At 44.2% G+C, this 14,369-nt stretch overlaps 1 protein-coding gene across 2 annotated transcripts in view; it reads left to right on the plus strand.

Annotated features, from left to right (window-relative positions):
- The window catches only part of u2surp (U2 snRNP-associated SURP domain containing), a 112,257-nt gene that overhangs the window by 30,966 nt on the left and 66,922 nt on the right, over positions 1-14,369 (plus strand). Inside the window, exons 5-6 of one of the 2 annotated variants that reach the window (XM_070883660.1) lie at positions 1,497-1,580; positions 11,197-11,318. In XM_070883660.1, coding sequence (XP_070739761.1) covers positions 1,497-1,580; positions 11,197-11,318 — 206 coding nt within the window. The remainder of the gene's footprint in view (positions 1-1,496; positions 1,581-11,196; positions 11,319-14,369) is intronic. The other variant, XM_070883662.1, reaches the window with a different exon arrangement.

A 14,369-nucleotide genomic window follows, 5' to 3' on the forward strand; every position in this document is an offset into this window, starting at 1 on the left:
ATGACTTAAGAGACCAGTGCGGGACCTACAGTCTCTGTCACAAGTGGGGCAGACGGCGGTTGAAGGAACGGGTGGGTGGGGGATGCTTGAGTTGCCATGCGCTCCTGCCGCTGTTGATGCTTGGCTTCAGCTTAGAAGAAGGGACTGAGTGTAATGTAGCCAAGTTTGCTGACGATACAAAGATGGGAGGAAAAACAATGTGTGAGGAGGACACAAAAAATCTGTAAAAGGACATACAGGCAAAGTGAGTGGGCAAAAATTTGGCAGATGGAGTATAATGTTGGAAAGTGTGAGATCATGCACTTTGGCAGAAAAAAAGTCAAAGAATAAGTTATTATTTAAATGGAGAAAGATTGCAAAGTGCCGCAGTACAGCGGGACCTGGGGGTACTTGTGCATGAAACGCAAAAGGATAGTATGCAGGTACAGCAAGTGATCAGGAAGGCCAATGGTATCTTGGCCTTTATTGCAAAGGGGATGGTGTATAAAAAGCAGGGGGAAGTCTTGCTACAGCTATATAAGGTATTGCTTTGGAGGCAGTTCAGAGAAGGTTCACTAGGTTGATTCTGGGGATGAGGGGGTTGACTTATGAGAAAAGGTTGAGTAGGTTGGGCCTCTACACATTGGAGTTCATAAGAATGAGAGGTGATCTTATCGAAACGTATAAGATTATGAGGAGGCTTGACAAGGTGGATGCAGAGAGGATGTTTCCACTGATGGGGGAGACTAGAACTAGGGGGCATGATCTTAGAATAAGGGGCCGCCCATTTAAAACACAGATGAGGAGAAATTTCTTCTGAGGTTTGAAAATCTGTGGAATTCGCTACCTCAGAGAGCTGTGGAAGCTGGGACATTGAATAAATTTGAGAGAGAAATAGACAGTTTCTTAAACGATAAGGGGTTATGGGGAACGGGCAGGGAAGTGGAGCTGAGTCCATGATCAGATCAGCCATGATCTCATTGAATGGCGGTGCAGGCTCGAGGGGCCGTATGGCCTACTCCTGTTCCTATTTCTTATGTTCAGCGCCTTCCCGGGTGCTTTTCCTCCACTTTGGGAGGTCTTGTGCCAGGGATTCCAAGATGTCGATGGGGATGTTGCAAGGATGCTTTGAGAGTGTCCTTGAAGCGTTTCCTCTGCCCACCTGGGGCTTGCTTGCCGCGTCGGAGCTCCGAGTGCAGTGCTTGTTTTGGGAATCTCGTGTCAGGCATGTGGACAATGTGGAGCATCCAGCGGAGCTGATCGAGTGTGGTCAATGCTTCAATGCTGGGGATGTTGGCCTGAGCAAGCACACGGACGTTGGTGCGTCTATCCTGCCAGTGGATTTGCAGGATCTTGCGGAGGCAACGTTGGTGGTACTTCTCCAGTGTTTTGAGGTGCCTGCTGTACATAGTCCATATCTCTGAAGCATATAGGAAGGCAGGTTTCACTACTGCTCTGTAGACCATGAGCTTGGTGCTGGGTTTGAGATCCTGGTCTTCAAACACTCTCTTCCTCAGGCGACCGAAGGCTGCACTCGCACACTGGAGGTGATGTTGGACCTCGTCGTCGATGTCTGCCCTTGTTGACAGTAGACTCCCGAGGTAAGGAAAATGATCCACGTTGGCCAAGGCCTCGTCGAGGATTTTGATAACCGGGGGCAGTGCTATGTGGCGGGGCAAGGTTGGCAGAGGACCTTTGTCTTACGGATGTTTAGTGTAAGGCCCATGCTCTCGTAAGCCTCGGTGAAGGTGTTGACGATGGCTTGGAGGTTGACCTCCAAGTGTGCACAGATGCAAGCGTTGTCTGCATACTGTAATTCGATGACGGAGGATGAGATGACCTTGGATCTGGCCTGAAGGTGGCGGAGGTTGAACAGATTCCCGTTTGTACTGTAATTTAGCTCCACTCCAGCGGGGAGCGTGCTGAGGGTGAGATGGAGCATTACAGCAACAAAGATAGAGAAGAGCTTGACCCGGTCCGAACATGGAATGGGTCTGTGGTGGATCCGTTGGTCAGGATCATGGCTTGCAAGTCATCGTGGAGGAGGTGGAGGATAGTGACAAATTTTTGAGGGCGGCCGAATCTGAGGAGGACGCTGCATAATCCTTCACGGTTGACAGTGTTGAAGGCTTTTGTGAGGTCAAAGAAGGCCATGTACAAGGGTTGGTGCTGTTCCCTGCATTTCTCTTGTATCTGCCGCGAGGTGAAGATCATGTCCATTGTGCCCCTTAGTGGGCGGAATCCCCTTAATATAGGGGCAATACCAGTTTATTGAAATGGTTCATGTCCTGATTCTCTTCACGATCCAATGTTATTTTGCAATATGGTAAAACTTCATGAATTAACCTATCCCCTCCATGTAGGTAAGGATTTAACCCCAGAAACACAATGTGGTACAAAATGGACAGTTTTGTTGGGCCAAATGGCCTTTTGGTGTTCCCAGAGATTTTTAGCTTCTCAACGCATCTACTTTTCACTCTTCTAGCATTTTCAACTTGAGCTGTGTTCTTGAGGCATGATTTCTACTGTAGTTGGGATCTCTTTATCATAGGCAGGAGTTTTATAGTCTTTTAAAGAATCCCCAATTAATAAGCCACATTTGGATCTGTGGCCAAATGGACAATGGTTTTCCGGGAGAGTGGACTCCAGCCTGACTGAAATCTGGGCATCCTGGAGAGGGAGTTGGCTTCACGGCAGCCATGCCTCCTTACCAGTGCTGAAGCTGCTCATGGGCGTCTCTATTAAGCAGTTGGTGACAGTAGGCTTTGTTCGTGGTATTGACCTTGGGTGTCTAAAATATCGAGGCAGCTGACAATACTGCACGCTGTCCTGTGTAATTCCTTCCACCAGTTCTGTGTATTTTGGCAGCAGAGGAAACTCCTGCGACAGCTGGTAGAAGGTATCACCTCGAGGGTAGGTTATGAGAACATGCCCTCCTAGATTGGGTTTGGTAGGGACCATAATTGCTGTTCAGAGAGACAAGCAGCTCTTTCCGAAGCTTTGCACTTGTAAATATTGGAACCAAATTGGAGTGTGCCCATGATGTAGTCAGGAGAATGTTGGCATTCTGTCAGAGCCCAAAATGTCAAGTTTAGCTTGTCAGAACTGGTGGCACTGTAGTGTTTTTTTCTTTTGAAGGTTTTCTCCTGGGAAGTGTCATTGTTTGAAGTCTCCCTTGAATGCAGAAGTTGAAATACAGTTAACCATCAACTGGCTGCCTAATGGTTCGAGCATGAACAGCCTCTAGTCTTTACCATAGACACATGTGCCTTCTATGCTATCAGCAACTGGTGAGATTGATTTTAAGATATCTTTGGCTGGATCCTGTTGCACAAACTGATGTACAAAAAAAGTTGCTTCCAATGAACACCTTTTCTGTTTCTCTCCCTGCACCTTGGGACAACAGTTTAATTGGTCATTTGGTAGAATTTAACTGATCCTGCAACATCCAACTTTGCTACAGGTCTAGATTAGGGTTAAAACAAATGCAGATATAAAGTACTAAACATTGTTAACATCTTGTGACATGGTTAACCCTTAAATTGTGAGCAGTTTTAGGGAATTCTGTGCTCTGATCTTGTATATAGAAGTTACAGCACAGGAAGTTACTGGCATTGTAGAACCACTTGAGAGTGTTGAATTGTTAGTATTGCGAAAACGTACAAGAAGACATAAATAATCTTGCTGAGTGTGTGTGTAATGGGCAAATTAATTTCAATATAGGTAAGTATGAGGAAGAATAAGGAGGCCACATACTGCTTGGATAATAAGAGTGGAAATGGAGTGGAGGAGCCAAGGGGACAGGTACACAAACCACAAAGTAGTGATGCAGGTTAATAAGGCCATAAAAAGCAAACCAAGCACAGGTTTCTTTCGGGAGGGATAGTTGTACTTTGCACAGTTTTGGTCTCCATTTTATAAATAGTATAGCTGCATTTAACGGGAAGCTAGATAAGTGAATTAGGGAGAAAGGACTGGAAGGATATGCTGATAGGGGAGGGATGGAAGCTCGTTTGGAGCATCGACCAGTTGGGCCGAATAGCCTGTTTGTGCTGTAGACTCTATGTAATCGGGCCATTTAGCCCAACTAGTCAGTGTCCAATCTAATCGTGAATGTTGACACAATTACTGCCTCAACTCCTAACCCTGGAAGTGAATTCCACAGCCTCACGACTGTGAGAAGATTTTCCTGACTTCTGTTCTCTTGCATTTAATCATGCGGTTAGTCACTTTCAGAAATTCCACCTGTAGTTCTTGGTCTGATCATACAGGTTCAGTTGGTTAGAGCATGGTGCTGATAACGCCATGGTTGAGGGTTCGATCCCCATATGGGTCATTCAGATGTTATACAGGTAATCTGAGAATAGCTTTGGAGGGAATACCTGTTTTGAAATACTTCTATTTCAATCGAAGAGTGAACGATCCATGTCCAAGCTGAACATATTGGAGGTGCAGTAGAGAGGAAGGTACCGATGTGTGGAAAATGGTCTGTAAATGGATTTATAGGAAATTTTCAATTGACTTTGCTCATACAGTGCTCAGGATAGAAATTTAGGTGCTAGTCTTCGATGAATAGACCAAAATAATTATTTCGCAATGCTTTGGAATCACAAACAAATTATCTATTTGTCTAATTCCTCCTATAATTCTCAACAGCACCATGTGCATGGATTGTTAATTTAAGTTTGAAATTACTGTAGTCTCTTCAGGGACTGTGTGGGGAGTTAGGGAAGAAACCCAGCCAGATGATGTGCAACTGGGCAGGACCGGAACCAATGTCCTAGGGGGAGTGTTTGCTATCGCTGTTGGGGAGGGGTTAAACTAATATGGCAGGGGGATGGGAACCTATGCAGGGAGACAGGGAAGAAGAATGGGGGCAGAAGCAAAAGATAGCAAGAAGAAAAGTAAAAGTGGAGGGCAGAGAAACCCAAGGCAAAAATCAAAAAGGGCCACATTACAGCAAAACTCTAAAAGGTCAAAGTGTGTTTAAAAAAAACAAGCCTGAAGGCTCTGTGCCTTAATGCGAGGAGTATTTGTAATAAAGTGGACAAATTAACTACACAGGCAGCAATTAATGAATATGATATAATGGGCATCATGGAGACATGGCTCCAGGGTGACCAAGGCTGGAACTCGACATTCAGGGGTATTCAACATTCAGGAAGGACAGGCAGGAACGAAAAGGAGGTGGGGTAGCGTTGCTGGTTAAAGAGGAAATTAACGCAATAGTAAGGAAGGGACATTAGCTTGGATGATGTGGAATCTGTATGGGTGAAGCTGCGGAATACCAAAGGGCAGAAAACGCTGGTGGGAGTTATATACAGACCACCAAACAGTATTAGTGAGGTTGGGGACAGCATCAAACAAGAAATTAGGGAGGCGTGCAATAAAGGTACAGCAATTATCATGGGCGACTTTAATCTACACATAGATTGGGCTAACGAAACTGGTAGCAATACAGTGGAGGAGGATTTCCTGGAGTGTATTAGGGATGGTTTTCGAGACCAATATGTCGAGGAACCAACTAGAGGGCTGGCCATCCCAGACTGGGTGATGTGTAATGAAAAAGGACTAATTAGCAATCTTGTGTGAGGCCCCTTGGGGAAGAGTGACCATAATATGGTAGAATTCTTTAAGATGGAAAGTGAACAGATAATTCAGAGACTAGGGTCCTGAACTTAAGGAAAGATAACTGCGATGGTATGAGATGTGAACTGGCTAGAATAGACTGGCAAATGACACTTAAAGGGTTGACGGTGGATAGGCAATGGCAAACATTTAAAGATCACATGGATGAGCTTCAACAATTGTACATCCCTGTTTGGAGTAAAAATAAAACGGGAAGGTAGCTCAACCGTGGCTAACAAGAGAAATTAAAGATAGTGTTAAATCCAAGGAAGAGTCATATAAATTGGCCAGAAAAAGCAATAAACCTGAGGACTGGGAGAAATTTAGAATTCAGCAGAGGAGGACAAAGGGTTTAATTAGGAGAGGGGAAATAGAGTAACATAGAAACATAGAAACATAGAAAATAGGTGCAGGAGCAGGCCATTCAGCCCTTCTAGCCTGCACCGCCATTCAATGAGTTCATGGCTGAACATGAAACTTCAGTACCCCCTTCCTGCTTTCTCGCCATAACCCTTGATCCCCCGAGTAGTAAGGACTTCATCTAACTCCCTTTTGAATATATTTAGTGAATTGGCCTCAACTACTTTCTGTGGTAGAGAATTCCACAGGTTCACCACTCTCTGGGTGAAGAAGTTTCTCCTCATCTCGGTCCTAAATGGCTTACCCCTTATCCTCAGACTGTGACCCCTGGTTCTGGACTTCCCCAACATTGGGAACATTCTTTCTGCATCTAACCTGTCTAAACCCGTCAGAATTTTAAACGTTTCTATGAGGTCCCCTCTCATTCTTCTGAACTCCAGTGAATACAAGCCCAATTGATCCAATCTTTCTTGATAGGTCAGTCCCGCCATCCCGGGAATCAGTCTGGTGAACCTTCGCTGCACTCCCTCAATAGCAAGAATGTCCTTCCTCAAGTTAGGAGACCAAAACTGTACACAATACTCCAGGTGTGGCCTCACCAAGGCCCTGTACAACTGTAGCAACACCTCCCTGCCCCTGTATTCAAATCCCCTCGCTATGAAGGCCAACATGCCATTTGCTTTCTTAACCGCCTGCTGTACCTGCATGCCAACCTTCAATGACTGATGTACCATGACACCCAGGTCTCGTTGCACCTTCCCTTTTCCTGAGAGTATGAGAGTAAGCTTGCAGGGAACATAAAAACTGACTGCAACAGCTTCCATAGATATGTGAAGAGAAAAAGATTAGTGAAGACAAATGTAGATCTCTTGCAGTCAGCTTCAGGTGAATTTATAATGGGGAACAAAGAAATGGCAGACCAGTTGAACAAATACTTTGGTTCTGTCTTTACGAAGGAAGACACAAATAACCTTCCTGAAGTACGAGGAGACTGAGGGTCTCGTGAGAAGGAGGAACTGAAGGATATCCTTATTAGGCGGGAAATTGTGTTGGGGAAATTCATGGATTGAAGGCTGATAAATCCCCAGGGCCTGATAGTCTGCATCCCATTGTACTTAAGGAAGTGGCCCGAGAAATAGTGGATGCATTGGTGATCATTTTCCAACAGTTTATCGACTCCGGATCAGTTCCTACTGACTGGAGGGTAGCTAATGTAACACCACATTTTAAAAAAGGAGGGAGAGAGAAAACGGGTAATTATAGATCGGTTAGCCTAACATCAGTAGTGGAGAAAATGTTGGAATCAATTATTAAAGATGAAATAGCAGCACATTTGGAAAGCAGTGACAGAATCGGTCCAAGTCAGCATGGATTTGTGAAAGGGAAATCATGCTCGACAAATCTTCTGGAATTTTTTGAGGATGTAACTAGTAGAGTGGACAAGGGAGAACCAGTGGATGTGATGTATTTGGACTTTCAAAAGGCTTTTGACAAGGTCCCACGCGAGATTGGTGTGCAAAATTAAAGCGCATGGTATTGGGGGTAATGTACTGACGTGGATAGAGAACTGATTGGCAGACAGGAAGCAGCGAGTCGGGATAAATGGGTCCTTTTCAGAATGGCAGGCAGTGACTAGTGGGGTGCTGCAGGGACCCCAGCTATTTACAATATACATTAATGATTTAAATGAAGGAATTAAGTGTAATATCTCCAAGTTTGCAGATGACACTAAACTGGGTGGTGGTGTGAACTGTGTGAGGAGGACGCTAAGAGGCTGCAGGGTGACTTGCACAGGTTAGGTGAGTGGGCAAATGCATGGCAGATGCAGTATAATGTGGATAAATGTGAGGTTATCCACTTTGGGATAAAAACACGAAGGCAGAATATTATCTGAATGGCGGCAGATTAGGAAAAGGAGAGGTACAGCAAGACCTGGGTGTCATGGTACATCAGTCATTGAAAGTTGGCATGCAGTTACAGCAGGCGGTGAAGAAGGCCAATGGTATGTTGGCCTTCATAGCTAGGGGATTTGAGTATAGGAGCAGGGAGTTCTTACTGCAGTTGTACAGAGCCTTGGTGAGGCTTCACCTGAAATATTGTGTTCAGTTTTAGTCTCCTAATCTGAGGAAGGATGTTCTTGCCATTGAGGGAGTGCAGTGAAGGTTCACCAGACTGATTCCCAGGATGTCTGGACTGACATATGAGGAGAGACTGGATCAACTGGGCCTGTATTCACTGGAGTTTAGAAGGATGAGGGGATCTCATAGAAACATATAAAATTCTGACGGAACTGGACAGGTTAGATGCAGGAAGAATGTTTCCGATGTTGGGGAAGTCCAGAACCGGGGACACAGTCTAAGGATAAGGAGTATCACAGAGTGAACTCAGTATGGTTGAATTTGTAATACAGATTGAGGGTGAGGAAGTAGTGTCTCAAACGAGCGTACTATGCTTAAACAAAGGGGACGACAGTGGAATGAGGGCAGAGTTGGCTAAAGTAGACTGGAAACACAGACTAAACAGTGGAGGACTTTTCAGGAGCTCTTTCATACTGCTCAACAAAAATATATTCCAGTGAAAAAGAAGGGTGAGAAAAGAAGGGATAACCAGCTGTGGATAACCAAAAAATAAAGGAGAGTATCAAATTAAAAATCAATGCGTATAAGGTGGCCAAGGTTAGTGGGAAACTCGAAGATTGGGAAAATTTTAAACGACAGCAAAGAATGACGAAGAAAGCAATAAAGAAAGGAAAGATAGTTTACGAAAGTAAACTTGCGCAAAACATAAAAACAGATAGTAAAAGCTTTTACAGATATATAAAACGGAAAAGAGTGACTAAAGTAAATGTTGGTCCCTTAGAAGATGAGAAGAGGGATTTAATAATGGGAAATGTGGAAATGACTGAGACCTTAAACAATTATTTTGCTTCGCTCTTCACAGTGGAAAACACAAAAACCATGCCAAAAATTGCTGGTCACGGGAATGTGGGAAGGGAGGACCTTGAGATAATCGCTATCGTTAGGAGGATAGTGCTGGATAGGCTAATGGGACTCAAGGTAGACAAGTCCTCTGGTCCGGATGAAATGCATCCCAGGGTATTAAAGAGATGGCGGAAGTTATAGCAGATGCATTCGTTATAATCTACTAAAATTCTCTGGACTCTGGGGAGGTACCAGTGGATTGGAAAGCAGCTAATGTAACGCCTCTATTTAAAAAAAAAAAAAGGGGGCAGACAAAAGGCAGGTAACTATAGGCCGGTTAGTTTAACATCTGTAGTGGGGAAAATGCTTGAAGCTATCATTAAGGAAGAAATAGCAGGACATTTAGATAGGAATAGTGCAATCAAGCAGACGCACCATGGATTCATGAAGGGGAAATCATGTTTAACTAATTTACTGGAATTCTTTGAGGATATAACGAGCATGGTGGATAGAGGTGTACCGATGGATGTGGTGTATTTAGATTTCCAAAAGGCATTCGATAAGGTGCCACTCAAAAGGTTACTGCAGAAGATAAAGGTACGCGGAGTCAGAGGAAATGTATTAGCATGGATCGAGAATTGGCTGGCTAACAGAAAGCAGAGAGTCGGGATAAATGGGTCCTTTTCGGGTTGGAAATCGGTGATAAGTGGTGTGCCACAGGGATCTGTGCTGGGACCACAACTGTTTACAATATACATAGATGACCTGGAAGAGGGGACAGAGTGTAGTGTAACAAAATTTGCAGATGGCACAAAGATTAGTGGGAAAGCGGGTTGTGTAGAGGACACAGAGAGGCTGCAAAGAGATTTAGATAGGTTAAGCGAATGGGCTAAGGTTTGGCAGATGGAATACAATGTCGGAAAATGTGAGGTTATCCACCTTGGGGAAAAAAAACAGTAAAAGCGAATATTATTTGAATGGGGAGAAATTACAACAGGCTGCGGTGCAGAGGGACCTGGGGGTCCTTGTGCATGAAACTCTTTTAGGGCCTTGTGCATGAATCCCAAAAAGTTAGTTTGCAGGTGCAGCAGGTAATCAGGAAGGCGAATGGAATGTTGGCCTTCATTGTGAGAGGGATGGAGTACAAAAGCAGGGAGGTCCTGCTGCAACTGTACAGGGTATTAGTGAGGCCGCACCTGGAGTATTGCGTGCAGTTTTGGTCACCTTACTTAAGGAAGGATATACTAGCTTTGGAGGGGGTACAGAGCCGATTCACTAGGCTGATTCCGGAGATGAGGGGGTTACCTTATGATGATAGATTGAGTAGACTGGGTCTTTACTCGTTGGAGTTCAGAAGGATGAGGGGTGATCTTATAAAAACATTTAAAATAATGAAGGGGATAGTCAAGGTAGAGGCAGAGAGATTGTTTCCACTGGTCGGGGAGACTAGAACTAGGGGGCACAGCCTCAAAATACGGGGGAGCCAATTTAAAACCGAGTTGAGAAGGAATTTCTTCTCCCAGAGGGTTGTGAATCTGTGGAATTCTCTGCCCAAGGAAGCAGTTGAGGCTAGCTCATTGAATGTATTCAAGTCACAGACAGATAGATTTTTAACCAATAAGGGAATTAAGGATTACGGGGAGCGGGCTGGTAAGTGGAGCTGAGTCCGCGGCCAGATCAGCCATGATCTTGTTGAATGGCGGAGCAGGCTCGAGGGGCTAGATGGCCTACTCCTGTTCCAAATTCTTATGTTCTTATATAAGCCATTTAGGACTGAGATGAGGAGAAACTTCTTCACTGAGTTGTTAACCTATGGAATTCCCTACCGCAGAGTGTTGATGCCAGTTCATTGCATATATTCAAGAGGGAGTTAGATATGGCCCTTTTGGCTCAAGGGATCAAGGGGTATGGAGAGAAAGCAGGAAAGGGATACTTAGGTGATGGATCAGCCATGATCTTATTGAATGGTGGTGCAGGCTTGAAGGGCCGAAAGACCTACTTCTGCACCTCTGTTCTATGTTTCTATGTTAAATCATGAAATTTTGATACAAAATGCCACAGCTTGGAGCAAGCAACCAAAATACCCCATCCTGCCCCAGAACCTTTATTGCAGTGTTTATTAAAAGACCATTTGGCAGTAACACAGCCCTTTATCAGGCCGGTACTGGAATGATGGTTTATAACCATCAGCATGAATTAGTTGCAGGTGCACACAAATCCACTGTTAGAACCCAGAAATTGCATTGTTGTGTTTGTGTGAAAATATAATAATGTATTTAATAGCATAAAGCTTACTTTTGCACATTAGAAGAGCGATTGGAGGAACAGAAAGGAAAACTATACAAGCCTTCTACACGGGTTCCAGAGATAAAGAGCTTACTGCCAGAAAAATCATCATCACCGCCTTTCATAGCAGACCCCAAGAAGCCAGTAAGTGTCTCATTTTGATTATTGTATAATGCATGAGTCTTGATGAGCCATCATTTTCTAAATTTGCAGACTCAAGCCAAATGCATTGGAACTAAATACAGCCCAGATAGATCTATATAGATCAAGGGGACCCTACAATAATGTTATGAATGGGGACAGCACATTGCAGCACACTAACCAAGAGAAATGCCAATCATCCAGAGTATTTACTGATTTCGGCTGGAAGTGCACGAGTCGATATTAAAGAAAGAAATACTGTATTTATATAGCACCTTTAATGACCTCAGGATGTCCCAAAACAATTTACAGCCACTGAAGTACTTTTGAAGTGTAGTCACGGTAATAATATTCGAAATACGGCAGCCAATTTGCACACAGCAAGGCCCACATACAGCAATGTGAGAATGACCAGATAATCTGTTTTTAGTGATGGTTGAGGGATAAGTATTGGCCAGGACACCCCTGTTCTTCTTTGATAGTGCCATAGGATCTTTTATGTCCACTTGAGAGTGTAGACGGGGCCTCGTTAAGACAAAGACCGGTCTAACTTTGGGTATTGTGCTCCCCAGTGGTCGAATAGCATGGCGCCACTCATTGTTGACCTTCAAATGTGAGGAATGTGCTGTTTGGGCGTAGTGCCAGACAAAAAAGGTGCAAAAGGCAAACTTTTTTTTGAAACCAAGACTAGAACATTTTAATGTCATTGGTTTGGATAACTATGCCATGTGGTGTATTGAGCCATACTGATCAGCAAGTTCTTGGATTTATAGAATCATAGAAATTTACAGCACAGAAGGAGGCCATTTCGGCTCATTGTGTCCGCGCCGGCTGACCAAAAGATATCCAGCCTAATCCCACTTTCCAGCTCTTGGTCTGTAGCCCTGTACGTTACAGCACTTTAAATGCACATCCAAGTATTTTTAAAATGTGAGGGTTTCTGTCTCTACCACCCTTTCAGGCAGTGAGTTCCAGACCCCCACCACCCTCTGGGTGAAGAAATTTTCCCTCGTATCTCCCCTAAACCTTCCCCCCCATTACTTTAAATCTATGTTCCCTGGTTGTTGACCCGTATGCCAAGGGAAACAGATCCTTCCTATTCACTCTATCCAGGCCCCTTGTAATGTTATCCATCTCAATCAGGTCTACCCTCAGCCTCCTCTGTTCCAAAGAAAACAGACCCAGCATCTCCAATCTTTCCTCATAGCCAACATTCTCCAGTCCAGGCAATATTCTTGTAAATCTCCTCTGCACCCTTTCCAGTGCAATCACATCTTTCCTGTAATGTGGTGACCAGAACTGCACACAGTCCTCCAGCTGTGGTCTAACCAGTGTTTTATACAGTTCAAGCATAACCTCCTTGCTCTTGTATTCCATGCCTCGACTAATAAAGGCAAGTATTCCATATGCTTTCTTAACCACCCAATCTACCTGGCCTGCTACCTTCAGGGATCTGTGGACCTGCACTCCAAGGTCCCTTTGTTCACTTTTCAGTGTCGTACCATTTAATATGTATTCCCTTGCCTTATTAGACCTCCCCAAATGCATTAACTCAGGCTTATCCTGATTGAATTCCATTTGCCACTGTTCTGCCCATCTGACCAGTACATTGATATCTTCTTGCAATCCGCAGCTTTCTTCATCAACCACGTAGCCTATTTTAGTGTCATCTGCAAACTTCTTAATCACACTCCCAACATTCAAGTCCAAGTCATTGATGTATACCACAAAAAGCAAAGGACCCAGCACTGAGCCCTGCAGGACCCCACTGGATGCATCCTTCCAGTCACAAAAACACACATCAACCATTACCCTTTGCTTCCTGCCTCTCAGCCAATTTTGGATCCAACTTGCCACTTTGCCCTGGATCCTATGGGCTTTTACTTTCGTGACCAATCTACCATGTGGAACCTTATCAAAAGCTTTGCTAAAATCCATATCCACATCCACTACATCGTACGCATTACCCTCATTGACGCTCCTGGTTACCTCCTCAAAAAATTCAATCAAGTTAGTCAGACATGACCTTCCCTTAACAAATCCATGCTGATGGGTCTTTCCAAATGAAGATTTATCCTGTTCCTCAGGATTTTTTTTCAATAATTTTCCCACCACTGAGGTTCGGCTGACTGACCTGTAATTACTCGGTCTATCCCTTTCTCCATTTTTAAACAAAGGTACAGCGTTAGCAGTCCTCTAGTCCTTTGGCACCACACCTGTAGCCAGAGAGCACTGGAAAATGATGGTCAGAGCCTCTGCTATTTCCTCTTTTGCTTCTCTTATCAGCCTGGGATTCATTTAATCCAGGCCTGGACATTTATCCACTTTCAAAGCTGCTAAGCCCCTTAATACATCCTCTCTCACTATGTTTATCTCATCTACTATTTCACAGTCCTCCTCCTTCATTGCAAAGTCTGCATCGCCCCTCTCTTTTGTGAAAATAGATGCAAAGTATTCATTAAGAATCATGTCCACATCTTCTGCCTCCACACACACATTTCCTTCGTGGTCTCTAATAGTCCCCACTCTTTCTCTCGTTATCCTCTTGCTCTTAATGTATTTCCAAAACATCTTTGGGTTTTCCCTGATTTTACTTGCCAACATTCTTTCATGCCCTCTCTTGCTTTCCTGATAACTTTAATTGCACCCCTGCATTTCTTATACTCCTAGAGTCTCTGCAGCATTGAGTTATCGGAATCTGTCATTAGCTTCGCTTTTTTTCTTTATCTTACATCCAGGGGGATCTAGATTTGTTAGCCCCACCCTTTCTTTAAGGGAACATCCTTACTCTGTACCCTCAAGATCATCTTGATTGCCTCCCACTGGTCTGACACTGATTTATCATCAAATAGCTGTTTCCAGTCCACTTTGGCTAAATCCCATCTTGGCTCAGCAAAATTGGCCTTGCCCCAATTGAGAACTTTTTTTCCTGGTCCAGCTTTGTCCTTTTCCGTCTCACAGCTGTAATTGTTTCTTTACTTAATACTGTGACCCACCCTCCCTTTTTTACCGCCCCCCCCTCCCCTCTCTCCCGTCTGAAAACCCTGTAACCAG

This window comes from Pristiophorus japonicus, chromosome 6 (assembly GCF_044704955.1).
Source record: "Pristiophorus japonicus isolate sPriJap1 chromosome 6, sPriJap1.hap1, whole genome shotgun sequence".
Classification (NCBI taxonomy): domain Eukaryota; kingdom Metazoa; phylum Chordata; class Chondrichthyes; family Pristiophoridae; genus Pristiophorus; species Pristiophorus japonicus.